The following is a 25,040-nucleotide window of genomic DNA, read 5'->3' as shown; positions in this document are numbered from 1 at the left end:
ACAATGGAAAATTTGATGATTTTTCTGTTTTTTTTTTTTTTTTACCTGTAAAATCGAATATATTAGATCCAAGAACTGTGCCTCGTAGTTTTCATGATATTTAAAGTAAAATAGAAAAGTTTGTTAACGAAAAACACATTTTTTTAGGTTTGAAATTCAATAACTGTTAAATGACTGATAAATTCGAAAATTTTATTATCAAAACTTGTAGGAAATTTAATTCTGAGAAAAGTGATTTAATAAAATGTATGAAAAAACTACTCTGCTGATTTGAGATTTGTGTACTGTATGATTTTGCTGTAATTTCAATGCTGCATAATATTTGCGATAGAAGTACTACAGCTGCGGGAGAAGAATACTGACATAGGTATCCTGGATGAGTAGTTCTAAACCTTAAAGCATTTTGTAGAATTTTTAATGATATTCTAATGAATGGTATACTTCCCAGCGCTCCGTTTCATCTGTACGTCAACCGTTAAATGGTGATGAACAGGAAAATATTCTTCAGTTGGTACAACTTAGTCCTACAACGAGCACGCGAAGAATTTCTGCACGACTCAACATTCCACAAAGTACAGTATGGAAGACGTTACATGCTCACGGACTCTTAATAAAAATATGTGATACCAGCATATACAGATGAGTTTAAGGCAAATGCATTTACAAGATGTCAGTATTGTCAGTGATAAATATGAATGTAATAATTACACATTAATATATAAATATATTATTCACACCTAAAATTATTTAATTTAAATTTAAAATGGATGAATTTAGATGTAAAAAGTTTTTTAATTCGTTTAGTGATAACGTTTACTTCCGCAATTGAAATTTTTTAAATTTATCTAATGGATATTTTACTTCAAAGAGCTGTTTGTTCATTTGTATCAAACCCAACAATTTTATTTGCTTAAAAACGAAAAATATTACATAATTAAAATATCAGTACTCAGTGTAATTTATAATATATTGTTACTTCCTTTGTTCTAAACCAATGATCTTGTCTTCTTAGCTTTCTTAATACTTTTTTTTTACTATCACAAAGATTAAACTTTTAACATAATTTTCAGTTTCTAGAAAATATTTGACCCTAGCAGGATACTTTGTGTATAAAATCACAAAAATCTGGTTTAAGTTACTTTTGATATTTTCCTCGCATCGTATGCTGTATCTACTTCTTTGTGTTTATGCGGGTACGCCACAGTTTCAGTATGTCCAACTAACATTGAATATTAACCGATCGATTGATGTGAAGCATGTGATTTATATGATTCCCGGACCATATTCCGCGGCAGTAAGGACCCCGGATACATATTTCAAAGGTTGAATGAATTCATTTGACTCAATATGAAATAGAACAAAGACAGCAGCTATGCAGCCTCACTTCAAGTTATCAAATCATTTCCGATCACATGCCAACAATGTCTATCCATGTTTATTTGGGAAAAATTGGGTGACCCATCGGTTAAAACTTAATACTTTACAAAGATTATGAAACATACATTTTCATTTCTTATTCATTTTATTTTGCTCGTATAAGTGAAAACAAAAAAGGAACAAAGCATTATTTTGTCGTCTTAAATTTAGTAGAAACTGATTGCAAAATAGAAGCATGATGGGTAAAATTCAAATATTTTATCATTAAGAAATTCTGGAACACATCTCTAGATAAATGTCAAATGTTTAGAAATATTTTTTACTGTATGCAGTAAGAAATAAAAATACGGAAGGTGCAGTTCTGCGACCTGTTTTATTCAATTTTTCACGTCAAAAAACATAAAAATCAAGTTTATTTCCTATATAAAGAATTACAAATTTCATTATGACCTCATTTCACTGGGGTAACTGATATCCGGGCAAAGGTTTTTGCTAGCCGTAACTCTATAACAAAGCGTTTTCGTACATATGACTGCATGATCTTTTTTCCTTATTTGAAGCTCTAGAATCATTTGCCAAATTATTTTCCTTTCCTCCTAAAGCATCATCATCATCATATTGACCATTTATCATAATTTTTTTTATGTAATACTATTATTTATTTATTTTTTTGTAAATAAATATTTTTTTACAAAAATATTGATTCGTTGAATTTCTCTTGCATATTAACCAATGGCATTCATATAACATTGTTTTTTTTTATATATTGATTAATAGTGCAAACAGTACTTTTTTTTTTATTTCCATATTTTAATAATATTAAAGTAATATGAAATTACAATTCGAACTGGATAAATCGAAAAGCAATCTATTACAATATTGATAATTATTTCTTACTCTATTTACACAAGAACGTTTATACCTTTGAAATAGCTGTTGTTATACCATCAGTTAACGATTCCGGTTTCTTGATCAAAGCCCCCTCTTTAGAAACGCTACTGTTTACATATATTCATACAATTATTCTATTGTTTATTTATTATTATAGTTTATCTCTACATGTAGGTGTAAATGAATAATTATTTCATTCTGATAATATGTATTTCATATAGAAATTGTTAGGAAAATTAAAATTATTTGTTCCTCAGTGGATGATAAAATTATTTCTGTTGTTTTCATGTCAAATATAAAAATAAATATTGGACTAATCTTGATCAGAGTAGTATTAAAAAGTACAAAATTTTATGAGTAAAAAAAAATGTATACCTCATATTAATACAAGTAGTAATTAAGCAACTTTTGAAGAAGGGAAATAAAAATAATTGACATAAAATAAAATTATATTTTGAAGGTTTTATCCTTCAAGGTTTTTATTAAATCCTTCAGTACATATTTACATACAGGATAATAGAGTATTTATAAAGTTCAGGTTTATCTAATACTAAAATTAAAAGCCTTATCCACCGGATGACATAGCTGTTGTAACGAAATTTTTGAATTTTATTTCAAATAATAGTTATTTTTTATATATATGAATATTGTTATTTTCTTGGAATATATTAAAAAAAAACTATTAACGAAGGTTGTAAATTATAAATATGAACGTTAGGAAATTTTAAAATTTAAAATTTACGTAAAATAGATTTTACAAGCTATGTATTAAATAAAAATCTAACTTCTCATTTTAAGCTTTTTTCAGGCACTTTCTAGTACCCCATTAATATAATGTATTGTATTTTATGTATCATTAATGTAGACTTAAACATTTATTATCGAATAAAAGCATAATGATTTATTAATCACTCCAACTTGAAATAATATTGACTGATCTTATTACAAAGAAATCAATTTGGTGTTCCTGCGAAATTTAACTTTACAAAATATTTTATACTATTCGCAAAAGAAACAGGACTTCTACTCTTAGACATAAGTAGTGAGGACATTGTCCATATTATTAGCAATAGCATAACTACTACAGGAAAATTTAACGGTTTTATCTGTATTTAAAATTAAAAAGTTATCTAATCAATAAATGTTTTACTGAGTTATTAACGGAAAACTCAATCGCTCGTTTTTTTTCAAATAAAGCTGAATGAATGTGCAAAAATGTATCTTTACTCGGAATGTAATTCAGAGCTTATGTCTGTTTTCTTATAATACATATAAGTATGCTCTTATAATTCAATGAACTGTTCGTATACGCATATTTTAAATAGTAGCCACTGATATGAAATAAAATTATTTTTTTTAATTTGTCTCTATAATGAATAATGACAAATAGGTGTTTGTTTTAAGTGGAGTGATGATATTTATTACTTCTTCACCTGATGTTAAATTTTTTAAAGGTGCTGAATAACACAGGTCAACAATGGAGAAATTGGTTGTAAAGTAATAACTGATTCTTATAGATTTTTGTGTGCTGGTTTCAGGAAAAATAGTCAAAAATTTCATCACGTACCATTTTTTCACTAAATCAAATGATTTTTTTAATATTCTCAAAATTGAAAATCATTTTATTTTATTTGTAAAACGTTGAACAAAAAATTAAGCCTGTGTTAATTTTTTTGATACGTTATTATTAGTTTGGTTATATGGAATGAATACAAGTAGTGTTCATAATTTTGGTTTGATTCAGTAAGATGAGTAACCAATAAAATGATGTAATATGAAAAAAATAGAACTGAAATAAAAATAAATCAGTTGCAATTAGAACATTATGTTGAAAGGTTTTGCTAGTGTTAAATATTTTTCTAAACCTTCTACAGTGTTTTAGTTTTCTTTCATTTTTTGAACTTATTTTATTTTTGCTGTGCTTGTGTTTTTATATTTCGAAATGGCTTCACGGAATTAATTCACTTAACAACTTCTATTACATTTTGGGGAGTTTTTGTGAAGAAACAGAAAAGAAATATTACAGACTCTGTTAAAAAGTGTACCACGCCTACTTTGGGGTAAAACTTGGTAACCATGATAAAACGTAGGCCGCTTATACAGTTTGTTCTGCTTGTGTGGAAAAACTACCCAGATGGACAAAAGGTAAGAAAAAGCCTTTTCGGTTTGTAATACAATTATCTGGAGAGAACCAAACAATCACAGTGATGATTGCTACTTTTGTTTTTGTTATGTACAAGAATTCAAACTAAAAAAAATAAGAAAGAAATTGTGTATCCAAATTGTTATTTGTCAATATGCCTTTACCTCACGGCACTGGTGTACTTTTACCTTTAGTTCCAGAAAATATATACTGAACAACTCCAAAGTAAAGTCTCAGGATAATGGATGATGATGATGTTGATTTTATTTCTGATAGTTCCGAACCACATTTTTCACACTATGAACTGAATGACTTGATCAGAGATTTAAGTCTTCCTACAAATTCAGCAGAACGTTTAGGATCTAGATTAAAAGAAAAACTTACTGGCCCCTGGCACTTCTTTCTCATAGTAGAGAAACAAAGAAAAGGTCTTTACTCCATACTTTTCTGAAGGTGGAAGATTAATTTATTTTAACAATGTTCCTGGTGTAATGGCTCTTCATAATGGCAACAAATAAGCTTCAGTGCCGAGATAAGACATTCCGTGTATCTGAAAGAATGTTATGAGAATTTAGAATTAGTTCTGTCTAGACTGAAATATTGCGATCACGAATGGATATGTGGTGACCTAAGAGTAATTTCTACGCTTCTTGGGCAGCAGGGAGAATAACCTGCTTCATTTGTGAATGGAACAGCTAGGACAAGAAAAAACATTGGACCAGAGAAGAATAGCCATGTAGGGTATTATTAGAACCTGGAGGCAAAAATGTAATACGGAAAAGTTTGGTTGATCCACAGAAAGCCTCCTACCTCTATTTCACATCAAACTGGGATTGATGAAACAATTAGTAAAGGCTTTATCTGAATCAAAGAAGGCGTTTTCACTGGTCCAGATATTCTTAAACGTTTTAAAGATGAAGTCTTTCATACCAAAATTGAGGAAATTGTAAAAAAACCCTTGGATAGCATTTAAATAAGTGTAAAGAAATTTCTTGGAAACAATAAGGACCCAAATTTTAAGTGTGTAGTGGATTATATGCTAATGAAATTCCAAGACTTGGGTTGTTTAATGAGCTTGAAGGTACATTTGCGTTCTCATATTGATTACTTCCCCGAAAATTCTGGTGCTGTAAGTGAAGAATAGGATGAAAGGTTTCATCATGATACAAAGGAAATGGAACGCAGGTACCAGGGAAGGTGGAATGTAAACATGATTGCAGACTATTATTAGTGCATCCATATAGATGAGACGGAACCTGACTACAACAGAAAATATGGTCTGAAATGTATTGAAAGAAAAAGAAAAAGACAGTACAAGTCTTCACAGGCGTAAGAAAATGTGCAAAAAATCTTTCTTAAGTCCTATTACTTTTTTTATAAATAAAAGTTTTCCACGTGGAATACATGTACAATATGTCTTTTTTCCATTTACTTATTTTAGTATTGTGAAAAATACTTACCTGATAGACAACGGTGGCCATATTTTAAGTCAGCACACAAAATCACATAAAAATCAGTTACCAGATTACAAACAACTTTCACATTCCTTAATTTTGTTGACCTGTAATTAATTGATAATAAGTATAAATTAACCCTCTACTATTATTTAGTAATTACAAACTTGTTTGAGATGTTTTGTATATATTATAACAGTGCATGTGACATTACTGACAAAGCTAATTTTGTAAAGTTTCTTTATATTTAACTTCGTTTTAAAAAAGTTAGTTCTAATAACAAAAGAAATACAGCAAATAGAAACTTAGGCCTAATTAAATAAAATCTTATTTAATAAGGTATGCTAGGCCTTAACTTAAAAGTACTGCTTTCAAAATGTCGTTAACATTCCAGGTATAAAAACAATAAAAGTTTGTTAAAGTTTTGTTTTCAAAGAAAAAAAGGTAAATACAATTTAAGTAGTGAACCACAAAGTAAGACAGGAGTATCTTTTTGACATTGTTGAAATCCGGTAATTTGGTTTTCATTGTATTTTTCAACATAATTCCGTAAACAGAAGCTAAGTGAAAAGTTTGCGCTCGCCACAGAACTTTATACCGACTTGTTAGCATGGGAGTGGGCACACAGCTCGGATGACTTCTAAAACTCGTTCTTTTGACGGGAAACTGTAAGTTGAACTGCGTCAAAGCCAGTAAGCATCTAGCACTGTCTGACGACATGAACCGCTTGGTAAGCTGAACTGTACAAGTAACCCCATTATTCCTTTGTGCCTTTTCCACTTCTACTACGGTTGTGTAGAATCGCTTCTTCCTCCAATTCCTTCCCTTAAAATCAACTTTGATGCTTCACTTTGCTTTACAAAACTTTTGTATAACTTTATTCCTCTTTACATAGTTTTGTACTAGTGGAGCAGACAATGAGGATCAAATAAAAATATATTTATAAAAGTCCTATCAACAAAAAATTATTTCATCTTTCAGTACATATTTTTCACTCATAACACAGCAGATTATAGGGTCTATTTAAAACCGTGCAACAGTCAGGAAAACTTAATTTAATATTCGTAAAAAATATAAGGATATACATTTTTACTAACTATTAATACATCACCAATTTATTAAATATTGCGTTATTAATATTTTTTTAAATTTTTTTATTACTATTGTTTTAATAATATTATTATATATTTCTTTACTATTAATCCGTTACTGATCTAATTTAATAATGAAAAAAATTGATCAGTTGAATAGAATTTAATATCAATTAAATATTATTTTCGTTTATATTTCAAAAATTGTTCGTAGTATTTGGAAGTATATTGTATCAATTTATCTCTTATATATAACGGAGTATTTTGTAGTATAATTCCACATACATTTTTTTAAATTTTCCTTCTTAAACTTAAATTTTCCTTTTTTAATTTTACATTTTCCTTCTGAAACTCAATTTGTTTTAAAATTAAAGTCTCTTTTCAAATTATGAATGTATATTGCAATTTTGAAATTTTCATATAATAATAGAATAAGTTTCATTTTTCTTTGTCCTTTGTTAAACAGTATTGATGATACCAGGTAAAATTCTGATTTAATTTAATAAAACCCATCATATGCTCACAAAAATACTATTATTTAAAGTACATAAAGGAAAGAATATAAAAGTTTTGAAAGTCGAATGTTTGAACGTTATACCCAGTAAGTTGAATGTTTGAATATATATACCCAGTAGTATGAACTAAGAAACGCTTTTACATAAACCTGTACTGTTTCAATGAATTAGGGCGGTGTGTCTTATTAAACATAGCATTAATCATACTTTAGATACCACAGATATTATTATAACCTCTTTCATAATATGAGATACTCTATAATATTATGTTTATGGTATGGAGAAAAGCAGCAATCAATTTGCCAATTTATTAAAATTATGTGCATACATAAATTTCATCGATTTTGCTGGAGAAACGATGACCAGAAATGTTATTAGTCATTCATACAATCATTAGTCTACCTAAATAAGATTACAACTAATTTTTCAATAAAATATTATTGAATTTACATATTTTTCAACACCTGTTCTACATGAACTAATAAATTAATTTTGAAAGTTACTGATTTCTCTATTTTCTCAAATTATAAAAGTATTCGTGAAAAATGGCTCAATTTTTTTCAAAATTTAAAACAAAAAATTTTCGTGATTTACTTTTCAGTATTTTGAAAAAGTTCTATTTTCAGCAAAAAAAAAAAAAATGTTGAGTTAACATTAAAAAAATTAGCCTTTATAAAAAGGAAATGTAACAGTTTACCAAATTGTTTTAAAAATTCCATGCTCCTACTGTATGGATACTAAATCAAAATATTAAATTTCACTTCCATAATTTAAATTTTGACATTTTTTTAAACGTAGATAATTTAAGAACAAAATAGGTCAAATTTTCATAGCAGATATGAAAATAAATGTTTTAAACTGCCAAGATTTGCGAGTGGATAAAAGGTACCACCATCATATATTATTATATTTAATAGTAAAACTTTACCAAAGACGGAAGATTTAAAACTTATATAATTTTAACATATATCCAAGAAGAGGGATTCATGGAGGTTTAATTATCCTCTATAATTAGTTCAGTATTGAGTAAAATGTTCTTGTGAACATAGACCTGTTCTACTTTTGTAAAAACTAAATTTTTATTGGCAGTTATTGAGTTTGACTAGCACTGTTAAGAAGGTAGCTATTGAAAAATGTAACAAAGTTATTACTCCTGAAAATATGATGTCGTTGTTCTAGAAACTTGATGCAAGATCAATTAAAAAACAAAACAAGAATATCGGTAAGAAATGTATAACGGAAAATAAACTTGAAACAAGAACATTAGATAAACTCAAGAAATTGTTGTGGTAAATTGTTCTCCTGAATTCACTAACTTGATTAAGTTTACGAGAAACTTGTTTAAACACAGGGTGAATAACTCCACACCAAAGCAACACCGAAACAACACTGTACGCTGATACAGCTTTGACGGTTAATCATCTTATTCTGGATTTACTATAAGCAACTTAAATCCTTTTTTTTAACTTATACATTTTAACTATTTTGTTTTAATATTAAAATCATTCAAGACATTTTTGAAAAACTCTACAAGTAAAGTTAGCTATAGAATCGGAATAAAATTTTTAGTTTGATCAGAGTCGGAGTTCTATAATAAATTTTATACAAAGAAGGTTTTGTATATCTTTTCATTTAACATATTTTTTTACATATCAGTATAACTACGTATAAAATTAAGTTAAAGCTTTAATCCGGGTTTATATTCGCTTCGATGTGTAGTTTTTACGAAATGCGCTTAGAAAACTTGGTCAATGACCTTTCTTTTAGTACCTTTCTTTTAGTTGCAATATAAAAGCAAAGTGCAAAAGTTCAAATTCATTACCTGATTTATGAATCAGGTAAAAAAAGTGGTAGACTTTTTTTACCTGATTATTTTTTTTATTTATCCTGGTATCAGGATAAAGTGGTAGTGATTTACATTTTATATGCTAATTTACAATTTATACTAATAAGGATGGGAAAAAGCGATAGGTTTGCTAGAAAGGAGGAAATGATTATATAATGGCGAATATGATTATATTAATTAACACATTTAAATTATTCAATTTGTTAGCGAAAATTCTACTATTTTGTATATGTATGTCGAGTTGAATAATATTGGAACTGAACAATATATTTTGGTTAAGAATAACGTTCTTTACAATTTTAATATTAAAAAATTAAAATCTAAAGTTCTCAAGTTAATTAAAATAATTAATATTAATATGTGTAACTAATTAATATGTAATTTACTATTTTTCTTAGTTTAGCAGCTTTAAATGGTAGGGTAGACGTGTAATGAGGCACGAAATATACAACTATGATGGATGCTTGTTATCGATCAAATTTATTTTCTGTGGCTATCTTGAATAAAAGTAAATTAAATTTCAAATCAATATCCGTTCAAAAACTTGTCCATTCATATATTTCTATCTTACGTAGTTTTACTTCTTCGTTCTTGACAGATTTTCGACACCTTTTATTTTCCTGTTATTTACTTTAAAGCTTGTAAATTCTAAAAGTAAACATAAATGAATGGATATTATTCTCTCACTACATATTATCCGTGGGAGATTTTTGTTTTTTGTTTTTATCTCCACGAGAAGTCTACATTTATTTCAGTATATATTAGATTTTTATATGAAGGTTTAAGTTGGTAAATGCATTTCAATGTACATATTCAATAGCCGGTCAGGGCTTTGCCAGCTGGATCCCCGACACGTTCGTTACTCTCGTGATTGTGGGAATATAAATGTTTTATAAATATTCATTAAATAAAAAATAATTAGTCATTTGAATACAACGAATTTCTGTTGTTATGGTGACAGAAATATAATGAAGTAAAAGGATTAATCATTATTTCTTTAAAGAATATTTTTTAATATCTTAATCCCCAAGCCGGTTAAGTCCTTAATCGAAGACTTAAAACCTTCTCTGGGATAACACAAGTATCCTGAAAATTTGAAAGCAATCTGTCGGTTGGCTCTAGCGTAAAGCTGTTGCAAACAAACAGATAGAACCACAAACGTTTTTATTTATGTTATTATATAATATATTTATTTATCTATATGTATACTTCTATATTACTATTTAAAACAAAGAGGTAAACAAGGTACAATTTTTGCAGAAGAGAAAGATACTTTTAAAAATATTCGCATACTCAGAATAACTAATTTTTAAAACTGCTAGTTAAAAACACTTGAAATTAGTATAAAATGTGTTAGATTTTTTGATTGTATTAGAAAAACGTCTGATGTGGACACCACATAACTTCCTTGTATACCTATTAAATTACATATACACATTTTTAAAAATGAAAATTACATACAATTTTATTTTATTAATAACTTCGATATTTTTTCATATATATATATATATATATATATATATATATATATATATATATATATATATATATATATATATATATATTTATTTATTTATTTATTGTTATAATTGAATATTATTTATGGTAAAATTTTTTTACAATCAATGGTTAATAATTATTAATAAATGCATATATTTTAAATTACAAAAAAAGGAGATGAAGTTTGATTCGAACCGATGTGCCTTCTCCTTGTAAGATCCAAATATTTCATTAATTACAATTTTATTTGACTATAGTTCTGGAACCAATGAAAATATATAAACTACTTATTATATATCATTGAAAAGCTCTCAGTTTAATTAATTAAATATTTTTTTCCCATAACTGTGGAATCAATAAAAATAAGTACCACTTATGACATATCATTGACAGCTCTCGGGGAGGGCTTATTACTGCAATTAAAAAAAAGTCTAAAATAATTTTTTTTTTTGGCTTTTTTGGCCACTTTATTTTCAGTTGATTGCAATGAAAAGGGAAGATGCACACCTAGATGTACAGTCCTAAATCCAAAATTTCAACATCCTACGCCTAAACGTTTTTGAGTTATGCGAGATACATATACGTATGCATATACGTACGTACAGATTTTACGCCGAAACTAGTCAAAATGGATTCAGGGATGGTCAAAATTGTTATTTCCGAAATCTGAAATTTTTCGCGATCACAATACTTCCTCTACTTCGTACAAGGGAGTAAAAAGAAGCTGCTCATGCATCTCAGATATTAACTTAGTACAACTAATATTATTCTCTGCTCGTAAAAGGTCAGCTCTGTATTATTAAATAGATGCAGAAACTTAACTGTTAGCTTAGATTCTTTATCTATTGAAAGAAAACCACAAGGATAAAGTTTATTTTCTTTGAAGGAGCTCACAATTTAGGAACAAATAAGATTCATTAGTTTGTCGGAACAAGTACTATTAGTTCCATAGTTTGCAAACAGCTCGCTAACTTATTGTGACGTAAATAATAACTTCCTTAACGTTTTACCTATTAAGGGCTGATAAAAAATTAAAAGGACTACACAAGATTACTAGATGAAATACCTGTAAACCTTTATTACTGTTCGAATTTTCATATACTTTTTTATTTATTTAAAAAAATTACCTTATTATTGCTGTTTTGGCTGAAGTTAATAAAAATTAACGTAAAATAAATGTATTAATTAATATCTCTTTATTATAATATTCATATATATTTTAATGATTTCTGTTTGTTAACTAACAAAATAATTTGTCGTGTGGGTATTGTAATTCATAACGATTTCATTATTTTGCCGAAATTTTATTGTTATTCAAATTTATAATATAAGTAACCAATATATTTGGATTTATCTACTCAAGTAGAAATTATATCTTCTGCCGATGTGTCTTTAATATTCTTTCCTTGATAAAGTTATATTTTATTTTTATTTTTTTTTAATCTTTTAATTAGAATACCATCATTAATGCGGAATTAGTTAAAAATATTAATTCCTTTATTATAAAAATGTATATAACCATTATGGAAGTAAGACCTATTATTTTCAGCAGGATGGATAATTGAAGGAAATATAAGTGTACAATACACTAATCCCTATTTTAACTTTACCTGGTTTTGTCCCCAATAAGTCCTTTAGAGATATATCGCCATTTTAACTAATTTTTTTATTTATATGTTGAATAAAATTTACAATGATAATTCATAATTAACAAAACTTTCTTATCTAAAGGTTTCTGCTTTAGAAATAAGTTATAGAGTATAGTATAGAATGGTATTTATAAATGAAAAGTTGTCGTGGATGAGATAATATCGGATATAATACAAACTTTCATGTTCTGCTAATAGAGGTACAGCTTTTATAAGTGTTTTTGGTTACCTGAGGCTGTAGGTAGAACTAAATAATTGATTGGATGCAAGAGTTTATTGAAAAGCGGTGGCCCATGCATATCTGAAATGTAGTACAGCAGCAAACCATAGCGTACACTTTACTTTAGTACAATACACTTCATATTAAATGCAATCTTACACAATGTGTCTCATTACAGAACGTTGCAACTTCATAAATTTTATACTATCTGTTTTACCTTCTTTTTTATAGCTCTTCTACATTTTCTAATGTATCTACGTCATTAAACTTTCTCTATGACATTTTAAAACAAGAACTGAAGTTATTGTGATTCTTGTAAAAGCTTTTAATTCATATTATTATTGTTATTACTATTATTATTTAGTATCACAAAACCGCTGTATTTCTAATATTAATATTACATTTTCAAATACTTAGATTTTAAGTAGCTTCCTTTCAACATTAATCTTTTGAAAGGTAAAAGTATTTATTTTAACATTGAATTGAAAGTTATGTTCACTGAATGCAATATTATTTTAATATAACTTTTTAAATTTATTTACATCACATAATGATATAAGTTACAAAAAAAGTAATTTATGTTTTTTTTTTCTTTAATTATAAGTCGGCTGTTAAAAATACTAACTAAAAAAAATTAGTTAAAAATATTTGAACAATTTTTTATAATTATAAACAATTTTATTATAATTGAAAGAGAATATTTTACAATTTCAGTGAGCTTTTAAAAGTGTATGAACGTTTAAAATTATAAAACCTCACTAAAACTTACTAAATATACTTTTCAACTTCATAATTTTTTAGAATTAGAGAATTAATTGTAGTAAATAAGTTGTATTTAATTTGAAGCTGATTTTTATAATTCGAAATTTACATAACAGCTAACGATAAATTAAGAGAGTGTACTAAAGGATTTACAAAAAATTTACTGAAAATCTAAACACAGATGCGAATTTCAGTAGTCAATCAATCATTAACAGTAACTGAGGATATAGCGTATATTAATAGTATGTATTAATTAAAATTCCTTGTTCTTTTACTTTCCTGTATATAGCGCTATAGAAGAGCTATAACTCTAGAAGGGAAAGTATTTTAATCGGCCCAATTTGGGAAAAAGCAGTTTTCACCGGATTTTGACGTTTTGACACCTAAGAAACCCAAAAAACCAATGAAATTTTCCGGATGTTAGTCTTTGTATGTACGTGTATTCGGTGTTGGCTTCTAAATCACCTTATATCTCCATAGCTACTGCACCGATTTTGACCAAACTTGGTCAGATTACTCTTATTGGGCATTGATAGCATTAAATTTTCAACTTAAAAGGTCAAGGGGGTGAGGCTGTTGAGCAAAGTCATCCTCAGTATCTCGATATTTCGCCAAATTAAGGTCATATTTTTCATAGGTACATTTATTAACAATTAAAAAATAACAACGTTTGCAGAAAAAAGGGTTTTATTTTGTAGTCGTCTGCTATGTTTAGACGTCACAGAAGAGCGGTAGAATTAAATAAATGAATAATATTTAAAGTATAAGTAGTTCGGTCTGGTTGGTTCCCGAACTCGATCGCCCGGTCGATTCAGTACCTGGAGCAGTAAACCACGCGGCTACACCAGTCTGCCGACCGTAGAGCGAAATTTATTCGATGTAAGTTGTGAAATTACATTAGTTTAGTTTGTGCCAACCGTCGCCGCTAGTACCGCCACACTTGCGCGAATTAAATACGGTATGCACGCACGCTTTGGTTAGAATAATTGAATTAAATAAAAGAAAAAAAATATATATTTTTTTGGCAGATATTACTATTTTTTAATAGTTAACAAATAAACTTATGAAAACTATCACCTTAATTAGTTAAAATCTCGATATACTGAGGGTGACCATGCTCTACAGCCTCAACCTCCTAACTTTTTAAGTTGAATATTTAATGGTATCTTTGCCCCATGTATAGAAGTAATTTGACCAAGTTTGGTGAAAATCAGTCCAGTAGTTCTGGTGATTTAGAGGCCAACATCCAATACACGAACATTAACATCCGGAAAATTTCCATCTAGTATTTACGTTTGTTAGGTGTCAAAACGTCAAAATCTGGTGAAAACCGCATATGCCCAAATCAGGCCGATTGCAATACTTCACCTTCTATAGCTATAGCTCTTGCCTCCGAGGGGAAGACACCCACCAGATGATCGGTCCGACCATCACGTCATCCCATCCATACCTAGCCTTGGAGCTTTACCGGAGGTCACTTTCATGGCCTCAAGACATATCTCATCTGGCCGCTGTGAAGATGCCACCGATGCAAATTCCACAAGCGACATTCACATCGGAGTACCGCATCTAGCTCGGAATCCACAATCATAAATAATTTTATCAGGTCCCATATAGGATCACCCTACTGAGCAGATACAACCACTATACTACGCGGTGTTAGGGATGAGTCCAGCACACAACTCAGGCATCCAACTCATCCACAAAATAATAAGCAAAAAACTATAATAAGCAATAAACTGAACATATAAATATAAATTAAACTATTCATGATACAAAACACTAACTAAATAAATAACAATAAATATCAAACCAAAATAATGCCTCAAGAACGCAAAAAAAGAACTCTATAAACAAAAAATATAACTATTAATAAAACTACACTAGATAATGGTTCTTTTTATAGTTTTGTATTGGCTTATCGGTTTCTTTTTTGTTGTTTATTTTGTTATAATTTTTGTTTTTTGGTTTCATATATATATATTTTATTATAATTGATTTTGTTATTTTCTTTTTGTTTACTGTAGCAACCGCTTGCCAACGCGGTGGCCATATTAGTATTTTGATTGGCTGATTGCTTTGTTTAATTTTTTTAGGTGTGGCTGTTAGATTTGTATTCATTTCTTGTCACTGATAGACATTATTTAGTTGTTTATATTTATTTAATATGAGTAGTAAAGTAGAATCGGATGAGGAACCGCATTCGCCTGGCTATTTGTGGCGAAAGATCATCCAGGTGGAAAACATGCAAAAGGTATAGGAATCAAAAATACAAGCGAAGCATAATAGGCAAAGCAGGCAAATAGAGAGGGAAATGATGCAAAAGGAGAAGGAAGAAAGAGAAGCGAAAGAAAGAAACAGCAGAAATGTACACAGGATTCTGATGTACATTCAGACCTAGAATTAATGGAGGGACTATTCGGTCCTACAACAAGCCGGTGGACGAGCCAGTCTAAACGGGTGATGAAAACCATAAAGGTTGAAGTAGCGGCCATGAAAGATCTGGAAGTGCGATTTTCGTCATCCGTTGTGACCTCGGTGATTCAAAGAACGTTAGGGAGAGTTGTGCGACTAATGAGGAAGCTACGATAGCTCTGTTATAGTACTATCTAGTCGGGAAAGTAATAATATTAATATGATTATTTTTTTTAATTTCAGTTTTTTATCAATTTTAATCAACGCCAAATTTAATTTATTGTCTCTTGTGTTAAATTTGTATCGTTTTCAAAACGTCGTAATGTAAAAAAAAATCCAATTTTTGTGTTAATGGGTAAATATACTAACAATTTCAATTTTTATTTTACAGAGCGGAAAGATGCACTTCAGTTACATCTATGGAATTGGCGTAATGGGTTGCCTGGCAATGTATGCTTTACTCTCTTTAATGGCCGCATCAGGAGTGACTATCGGAGGCGTTGTTTCCGTTCTCGGCTATTGTTTGTTACCGATGGTTGTACTTGCTGGAGTTAACGTTATTTTTTCCTTGCAGTAAGTTGAGATGATTAGTTTTCTAATTTTTTTCGTGAATTTATTAGTTAATTTTTTGAATTTCCGAGTTAATATTCCAAGTCCCGTACTTCATATAATAAAATTTATGTAATTAATTCTAATCATTGGTCGTAAATTTCGAGATATATAGATAAAACATACGAGGTGACAACTATTGTTTTTATTAAATCAATCTTTTCATCTAACCTATATATTTCACATCAGATTCTAAGATTAGGAGGAATGACAAAGAAGAAGGCAAGAAAGAAATTAGGATTTTAGTGATAGAAAAAAAAATGAATCATACTACTCGTTCGAAAGAAAGGGTTATCTTTGAAAGTAAGACTCGAGAACCACACGAAATGGAAAAAAATGATGTAATAACTTTTTTTATCTACGTTCCATTCGTTCAGCAAATTATACGTAAAATTCTTCGTTATTCATTGGTTTCCCTCTAGTGAAATTTAAATATTTCATTAAGTTGTTAATAAATTGTATTAATAGTATCATAAAAATATATTTAAAATAAGGTATTTTACTTTAGAATTTACATAATTTTAGTTAATAACGTAATGGAAAAGGGGTTTTAAGAGAAATAATTTCTTTAAAAACGTTAGAAAACTTCCGCCTTCAGTTAGGAAAGAATACGTTCACTTCACATAATAGCGGATTACAATGAAAACATACCTTGCTTTAGAGCACTGTAACGGTGCTATATTCTACTCTAATAGAAAACTGAGATGTCACTTTTAATAGTAATTTACGATCTGTGTAGTTTGTAATGAATTATACGTTCGAAGCATAGTAAAAGTTCCCATACAGCAACATATAGATTAAAACAACATATGTAAACATCTCATGTAGATTATTAAGCACTTAATTTTAAATAAATTCTGAAATTATTGCAATGGATAGTACATTTTTAAAAAGCATACTTGTTAAAAATTATATTTCATTTATCCTAATCTTCAAAGCATATTTTTCATTAATTTAATTTGATTCAAATTGGAGACAGATTTATTTTCAAAGGCAAAATAATTGTATAGAATTTTTAATTTTCTATACAAAAAAAAAAAAAAAAAATTAGTTAATTTTGTTAACTAATAAAAATTAATAGTTCTTGATCGAGTATTATTATTGTTTATTAATTTATAAATCTCCTTCGTTAGTCAGTTTTCCCCCCACGACCGAATCGGATTCCACAGTGAGAAGCATAACACAATCCGCGGGAGTGTCCTTTTATAAGCCGGCTGGATCTTAACTATTAATGCCTGCCTCTAACTCCCAGAGTAGGGTTACCAGGCGCGACTATATCGTTTCTGTTCCCCCACCCTAGGAGCCGGGACTCGGTCTTTTCTACAAGAGGACGATAGAGTCCCCATGCCTCATCGCTGGTACTCATCTGTGAATGCGCAAACGAATAGCAGCTCAGCAGGGAGCTGTCCATCATCCCCTCCTTGCCCTACCATTCCTATCCTTATGTTAAATGACCCAAGTGATAAAATCAGATACAGCACGGAATTGTACCTCATTCGCACACATACGGCCCATGATACTATCCACCGTAAATGGCCCAGTAATCAACTCAAATTGCAAACGCTTCCTGTCCCAGGTACGGCAGGCAAACACGACATGCTCCGTAGTGTCGAGCACCCCACAGGATAATTAAAAGGGTTCATCAGCCCACTGTCCTGCTTTCAAATGTACCCGGAACACACCGTGGCCAGACAGGAGTCGGGTCAACCAATAGGACATCTCGCCAAACCTACGGCTGAGCCATGGCTTCACCTGCGGAATCAGGCGTTAAGTCCACCGCTCGGTGAAGGATCGATCCCAACGTGCCTGCCAAGCTTGGAACATCCGATCTTGCATCTTAGCCTCACCAGCCCTTGGAGAACCCCAATCTGCATGGCGGCAAGTTGCTGAAATGGGGGGACCCCCGCAATAAGCAACACCGCATCAGTGGAGACAGAAAAGTACGTACATACTATGCAAAGAGCTATCGTCCTCTGCAAGCCCTCAAGCATGTGTCTATTCCTATCGCTCCTCAGTGCCGGCTACCAGACCTCAACACCATATAATAGTAACGAGTTGATCACATTACCATAAAGCTTGGAGGCCCGAGGACAGGCCACATTTCCTAACAACCTACTCAAGGCAGTCACCATCGCCCCTGCCTTCTCTGATACCTCCGGACATGCACGGTGAAGGAGCGACGATGATCCAGCAACACACCTAAATATTTCGCAGCCTCCACCTGAAATATAAGAGTGTCACCAACCATAATCCTTAGAGGTGGTAAGAGGCGCCTGCCTGCCAGACATAGGAATGATGTCTTGCCCGGGAAGATTGTCAGCTCTGTATCCAGCAACCAGCCATGCGCACGACGAATTGCTTCGTTGGCAATAACAACCATCTCGTCCACTTGCCTCGCTGAAATCACCAATACCGAGTCATCTGCAAAGACGATCGGAATCACCCCGACAGGATACTGAAAACGCAGCACCCCGTCACAGACCAGGTTCTACGTGGTTGGAGTAATCACTGATCCTGTGGAACCCCACACGTGGCTGAAAACCTGAGTCGGGTGTCCTCAGTATCATAGATCAGGTACCTTTCCTGTAAGTATCGTTGTACAAGCCTTCTCGTGCCACTGCTAATCCGCTTAGCCCGTAGGGCTGCAAACACTGCTCCCCAACGTACAGAATTAAAGGCATTCTGAACATCAAGGAGGATAACAACCGGAATGCGCCTTGTACGTCAGGTCCTGACTGTCGCCTCTTCAACCAAGCGACACACATATCTCACAGCACCAGGGGCCGACCTACCTCTTCGGAAACCGTACTGTAGCTCAGAAAATCCTCACTGAACTTCAATGTCCCGTTTCAAACGAACATCAATTATCTTCTCCAGAGCAGAAGTTTACAAATCGAGTTAGTCACACAAATCGGACGATAAACATCTCGTCGGCCCGGCTTCGGCAGGAGTACCAAACGAGGTTCTTTCCACTCCTAGAGGATACAATCAGATAGCACCAGACCATTCCAAACATCTAGCAGCTTCACTGGCGTCTTCTCCACGAGTATCCGTATAACTTCCGTGGGGATACCATCTGGCCCCGGACTCGTATGATGTTTCAGCCGCCATTTCTATTATCAAAATCTGTTATTAATTTAGAATTTTCTTTTAAAAAAAATCCGTGTTAAATATATGTAATAGATAATAGATGTAAACAATAGATAATATACAATATTTAAGCGTTCCATTTAATTAGCAAAAAAAAAAAAAAAAAATGTTACAAAACTCTTACTGGCTCGTTTTCATTTATATTTAATACATATCAAATTTTACATAAATAATACAATTCTTATGATTATGCGTTTTTTATTTAATGTAATTGGGCCGGTAATAGTTTTGTAACAAATTTTTATTTTGTTTGTTTATTGTATGGAATGCTCAAACAATGTTTATTATCTATTACTGTATATCTATTGTCTATTACACGTATTTAACATGTATTATTTTAAAGAAATTCTAAATTAACAACAGATTTTGATAATATAAATGTAGTGTCTCACCTTTTTTGATACCGGTATCGTTTTGTTAAGATTTTTATTTATATTACAGAAATATTTGTTTTTTGAGCGGAAGAAATGATATCTGCGAGACTCTTACCGTACGGTTTACAATTACATTGTAATTTTTTTGGATATAGATTACCATAACCTTTTGCTTCCGGCTTGTGCAATCAGAGTGATACTATTAGTATGTTTCAACTAGAAAATATCTTCAATTTTATATGTTCAATATAGATAACATTATGGTTGGTTAGCCGTTTAGTGGCTCTAATTAATAGATTCTTTGGTTATATTTATTTAATTTAAAAATATCATTAATACTTAATTGTTTTTAATTTCTTATATTTTTATTTAGTTTTACCATAAACTTAACAATCTGTATCTACTGATGATAATAATTTGTTATCTGCATTAGCTTTAAATCATGTTTTTATAATCTGTTCTTCAAGGTTTCGATTTACGATTTTGTTTCTATAACCGCTTATCTTAGTTTTTCGTTGAAATTAACACTTCCTTTATTTTTATCGTCACTAATTATTTTGTGAATTATTTCATTATTTTAATTATTACTCGACTGAGTGTTTGATGAAGAGCTTTCTTTATCATTAATTATAATTTTAAAACAAACCGCCGTAGTTAGATATAAAATATGCTTATGCCATCCAGTTTTAAATTATAGCATACAATCTGTTAATTGTTAAATAACAGTTCTTAACAGACTTAATTTTAGGTTCTAATATACGGTTCTTAATTAAGCTAACAAAATCACTTAACTTTTATCACTTAAGTTTCAAGTAATCGTTGAAACTTTAAGTTTATTGAATATTTCATTACGGGTTGTTCATGTTAATTAATTTTCATTTGTAATTTGTGTTTCTCTCTCTTTCTCTCTCTCTCTCTCTGTGTGTGTGTGTGTGTGTGTGTGTGTGTGTTCGTGTGCGCGTGCGCGTGTGTGTGTGTATGAAACAGGTGATTTTAACGTACTCTCATTATAAACAAGTAACTGAATAAATTTTTGTGTTTTAAAGTCGTAATTTTACGTCGTTATTAAATGAATGTTCTATGCGTCATAAAAATGAATTAAAAGTTTTATAAGAAGAAAATTAATGCAGTTAGTTAAATTCGTATACACTTTACTTTAACAAATTTTATGGAATTATTTCTGAGTGTATTAAATAAAATGAATAGGTGTTGCAGGGGACTAAGTATGAGAAACAATTTTAAGTGTTATTTTGAGTAGAAGTTTTTCTTGAAAGATGTTAAGTTATAGCCAGTTTTCCCCAATGTAACATTACCATAAAATGAGTTTACTTTTATCAAAGATTTATTTAAAAATCACATAATAAACTACACTATTTTAAAACTGGTTACCTCATAACTGTTATAAAACAGTTAAACCTCAAAAATATTGCTATTTCATCTTTATTTACTGCGTATTAACTAACCAATACATAAAAATAACACGAAAACAATGCATATTGTCTCGTCTCAACATGGAGCTTTATAAAGTACCACGCTTACACATAATTTTCATATTAAAATTCCTTTATTTTAATTAGAATTGCCAAATTACGAAGATTAGACTTATAAATATAGTAGTCAGAGTTTTCTAACCCCTCCATTGACCTTTATCAGAGATGATGATAAACAGTAGAATTTTATTGGCCCCTCCGCCATTGAATTCCCCCGTAACTCCCGTTCCGACATAATATTCCAACAACAAAATAAGATAAAACACAACTTAATTTTATATGTAAAAATGCAGCAGATTCACAAAATGGTTAAAAAGTTGTTAGTTAAATCTGTAATATACGTTATTAACAGATGACTCTGTAATTAGGTAGAATTCATAAGACCCTATTTTAGTATTTGTAATAGACCTATTTGTGTAAATCTATATACCTGAATTTTTATAAACCTATTTGTAATACTGTGCTACCTATTGTAATAGGTACCAGGATTCGACTAACGGAAAATTTCGACAAATCGCGCGTTCACATCCCCCAGACCCCAAAACCACCTTCAGTTCAAAAGTTTGTATTTATATATATATACGAGGTGTGATAAAAAAATCCGGTGAATGAATTTTTATAGCGGCAACTACCGACGCTACATCCACATGCTGTAATTTGTCCAATAGCGTGATCAATTGAGACAGGCAGGGACAAGTTGTAACACGTTCGAGCTTGCCAGTCAGCTGCCAGAGCCGCTAGAGTGAGGTTGTGTTTATCGTGTCTGTCGCGCAACATGGATTTTGAACAACGCATTAACATTAAGTTTTGTTTTAAGTTGCAAAAGAGTGCCAAAGAAGCTCACGAAATGTTAGAATCGGTGTACGGCGATAATGTGGTAACTTTGAAGACTGTGTACAAGTGGTATGACCGATTTAAAAACGGAAATGAGTCTGTTGAAGACGAGCAGCGTGCGGGACCTCCAGTAACCTCAAAAACAGTTGAAAATGTGCAAAAAGTGGAAACAATGGTTCGTTCAAACAGGCAAATGACTATTCGAGAGCTATTGGAAGATCTTAACATCTCGTACGGATCCGTTCAAAGCATTTTAACTAATGAATTGCAAATGAGACGAGCGAGTGCAAAATTTGTTCCCAGACTTTTGAGTGATGAACAGAAGGGAAATCGTGTGTCAATTTGCATGGAGTTGAAGGGTGGTCTTCATGCAGATCCGGACTTCATGGCCAAAATTGTAACTGGAGATGAAATTTGGGTCTATGGCTATGACCCTGAGACCAAAATGCAGAGTTCCCAATGGAAAACCAGTTCACCTCCTCGTCCTAAAAAGGCACGTCAGTCAAAATCCAACATCAAGGTCATGCTCGTTGTTTTTTTCGATAGTGAGGGCATAGTGCGATCAGAGTTCGCTTCAAGGGGAACAACTGTAAACTCTGAATTTTATAAGGGTGTACTGCAACGTTTGCGAAACGACGTACGAAGAAAGCTACCAGAAAAATGGACCAATGGCTTCCTTCTTCACCACGACAACGCGCCGTGTCACACCTCGCTTCTCATTTGCGAGTTTTTGGCCGAAGAAAGTGTTCCTGTCTTTCCACATCCGCCATACTCACCGGATTTAGCACCATGCGACTTTTGGCTCTTCCCAAAAATTAAAACTGTGCTTGAAGGAAAACGTTTTGACACCATTGCTGACATTGAGAGGGCCACGACCGAGCAGCTGAAAGCCCTTCCGAAAGACGCCGAAATGCCTCCAGTCATGGAGTCAACGTTGGGATAAGTGCGTTGCTAGCCAAGGACAGTACTTTGAAGGAGATTAAATCGAATTTTATGTAACCTTATTACTTTTTTTAATAAAAAATTATTCACCGTATTTTTTTACTACACCTCGTATATTTAACTTTCTTGTGGACACGATAACTGCCGTAATTTTGCGCCAGTTAAAATTGATACATAAAAATGTAATGACCGAAAATCTCGGTCGAATTCGTTAATGGTCAATATCAAACCATGGGAAAATGTGGGGTCGGGTTTTTTCGAAAAAAAATATCGCTATAACTTTCTTATTAAGGAAAATATCGAATTAGTTTAAAGTTTCTACTATTTCTTGGATAAGGTCTTAAAACGTATGTGAATAAATTTGTTGTTGTCACCGACCATTGGCCTGGGGGTGGAAAAAACGAGGTTTTGAAGACAAAAAAAAAATCATTTCTCCCTTAATAAGCACAGTATCGAATCGATTTAAATTGACCGTTAGTTCTCTAAACATTCTCTTAAACTTTTGTCTGAAACAAATTTTTATATGACCAACCCTTACGGAAAGGGATGACCAAAATGTTGCTGGAATTGTAAGAAGATGGTCATATGCTAAATGTGTGAAACTTTTGTCCACATGCAACCTTTGTCGTATTGAGTGAAATTCAAATTTTTCTTATCTTTAAGGTGGAAATCTTTTTTATCCCCTACTTAGCACCGGTGAAATCTACTTCCGCCTTCCGGCATGCCGTAAGGGATTATTTTGGATTTCTATAATATCTTCATTTAATATCAATTTCCCTGTCCACAATGACTAACCAAAATTAATTTTTGTTTCATTTTAATAACATTTTTAATTTTGACAGGCAGTAACTTCAGTACGTTTAGATATGGAATAAGAAAATCGAAGGCACCTTATAAACGTACGGACAGTTACAAAATTATCGATGTATTTACCATGCATGTTTAAATAGCTCCCGCCAAATTAAAATTTAGTTCATTTTATAATTTTGGATTGCAAAGATCAAATATTGGTTCATCGTTTAGAACATTGTTTTAATGGCGATTCAAAATAAGGAAATTACGATTTATATAAAAAGCAAACTTTTAATATTGAAGTTAACTGATAGATGGATACTTGTTATTGGTTTATAAATTTCGTTATCAAAATAATTTATTAATTAAACTTTAACTGTATAAGTAGATAACAGAGATCAATTCTAGCGTGAGTTTTCTCTCGTGTTATGTGAACGGGCTGAACTTTGGTAACCATTCAACGACATCCACTCAACGATAACGGTATCCGTCGAACGGATAGCGTTCACGCTGAATGGATGATCTGGAATGGATATCTAAGGTCTAGCCTATCGTCCATAACATCAAACAAAACTGTCAAATCGGATAAAATCTACGCTAGAACCGGTGATACGATTACGAGTATCATGATGTCATGGCTTATCCTAATACCCCCAATGATAGGGGTATAATCCAATTGCAATTAAGTTTAGATAAAATAATAATCCTACAATGACACGCATGCCACCAGTTACGACAACTAATTAATTGAAATGACACCGGACAAGACTGTCAAATCGACTAAAAACTGCCAAGAACCGGTGTTAAAATCTTTGCAAGAACCTATCGTGGGTTAAAATAGTCGTGCGAGTTAAGATATTAAAAATGTATGTATTTTATTTAATTACTTTTAAATTATTAATTCAGCTAACAAAACCTGTAGAAGCTTTTACGTAGCTATTTGATTTATGTGAAATTTTATTTATGAAAAAAGTCAAGTAGAGCCA

General features: G+C 31.1%; 1 protein-coding gene across 1 annotated transcript in view; it reads left to right on the top strand.

Annotated features, from left to right (window-relative positions):
- Yip1d1 (Yip1 domain-containing 1) overlaps positions 1-25,040 on the top strand; it is a 586,067-nt gene that overhangs the window by 510,083 nt on the left and 50,944 nt on the right. The window contains exon 4 of the mRNA XM_075369948.1: positions 16,255-16,436. Coding sequence (XP_075226063.1) covers positions 16,255-16,436 — 182 coding nt within the window. The remainder of the gene's footprint in view (positions 1-16,254; positions 16,437-25,040) is intronic.

The sequence above is a fragment of the Lycorma delicatula genome, chromosome 6, assembly GCF_047948215.1.
Source record: "Lycorma delicatula isolate Av1 chromosome 6, ASM4794821v1, whole genome shotgun sequence".
In the NCBI taxonomy this organism is placed as follows: domain Eukaryota; kingdom Metazoa; phylum Arthropoda; class Insecta; order Hemiptera; family Fulgoridae; genus Lycorma; species Lycorma delicatula.
The sequence above is the reverse complement of the archived record's forward strand: the minus strand, read 5'-3'. Positions and strand labels throughout refer to the sequence as shown.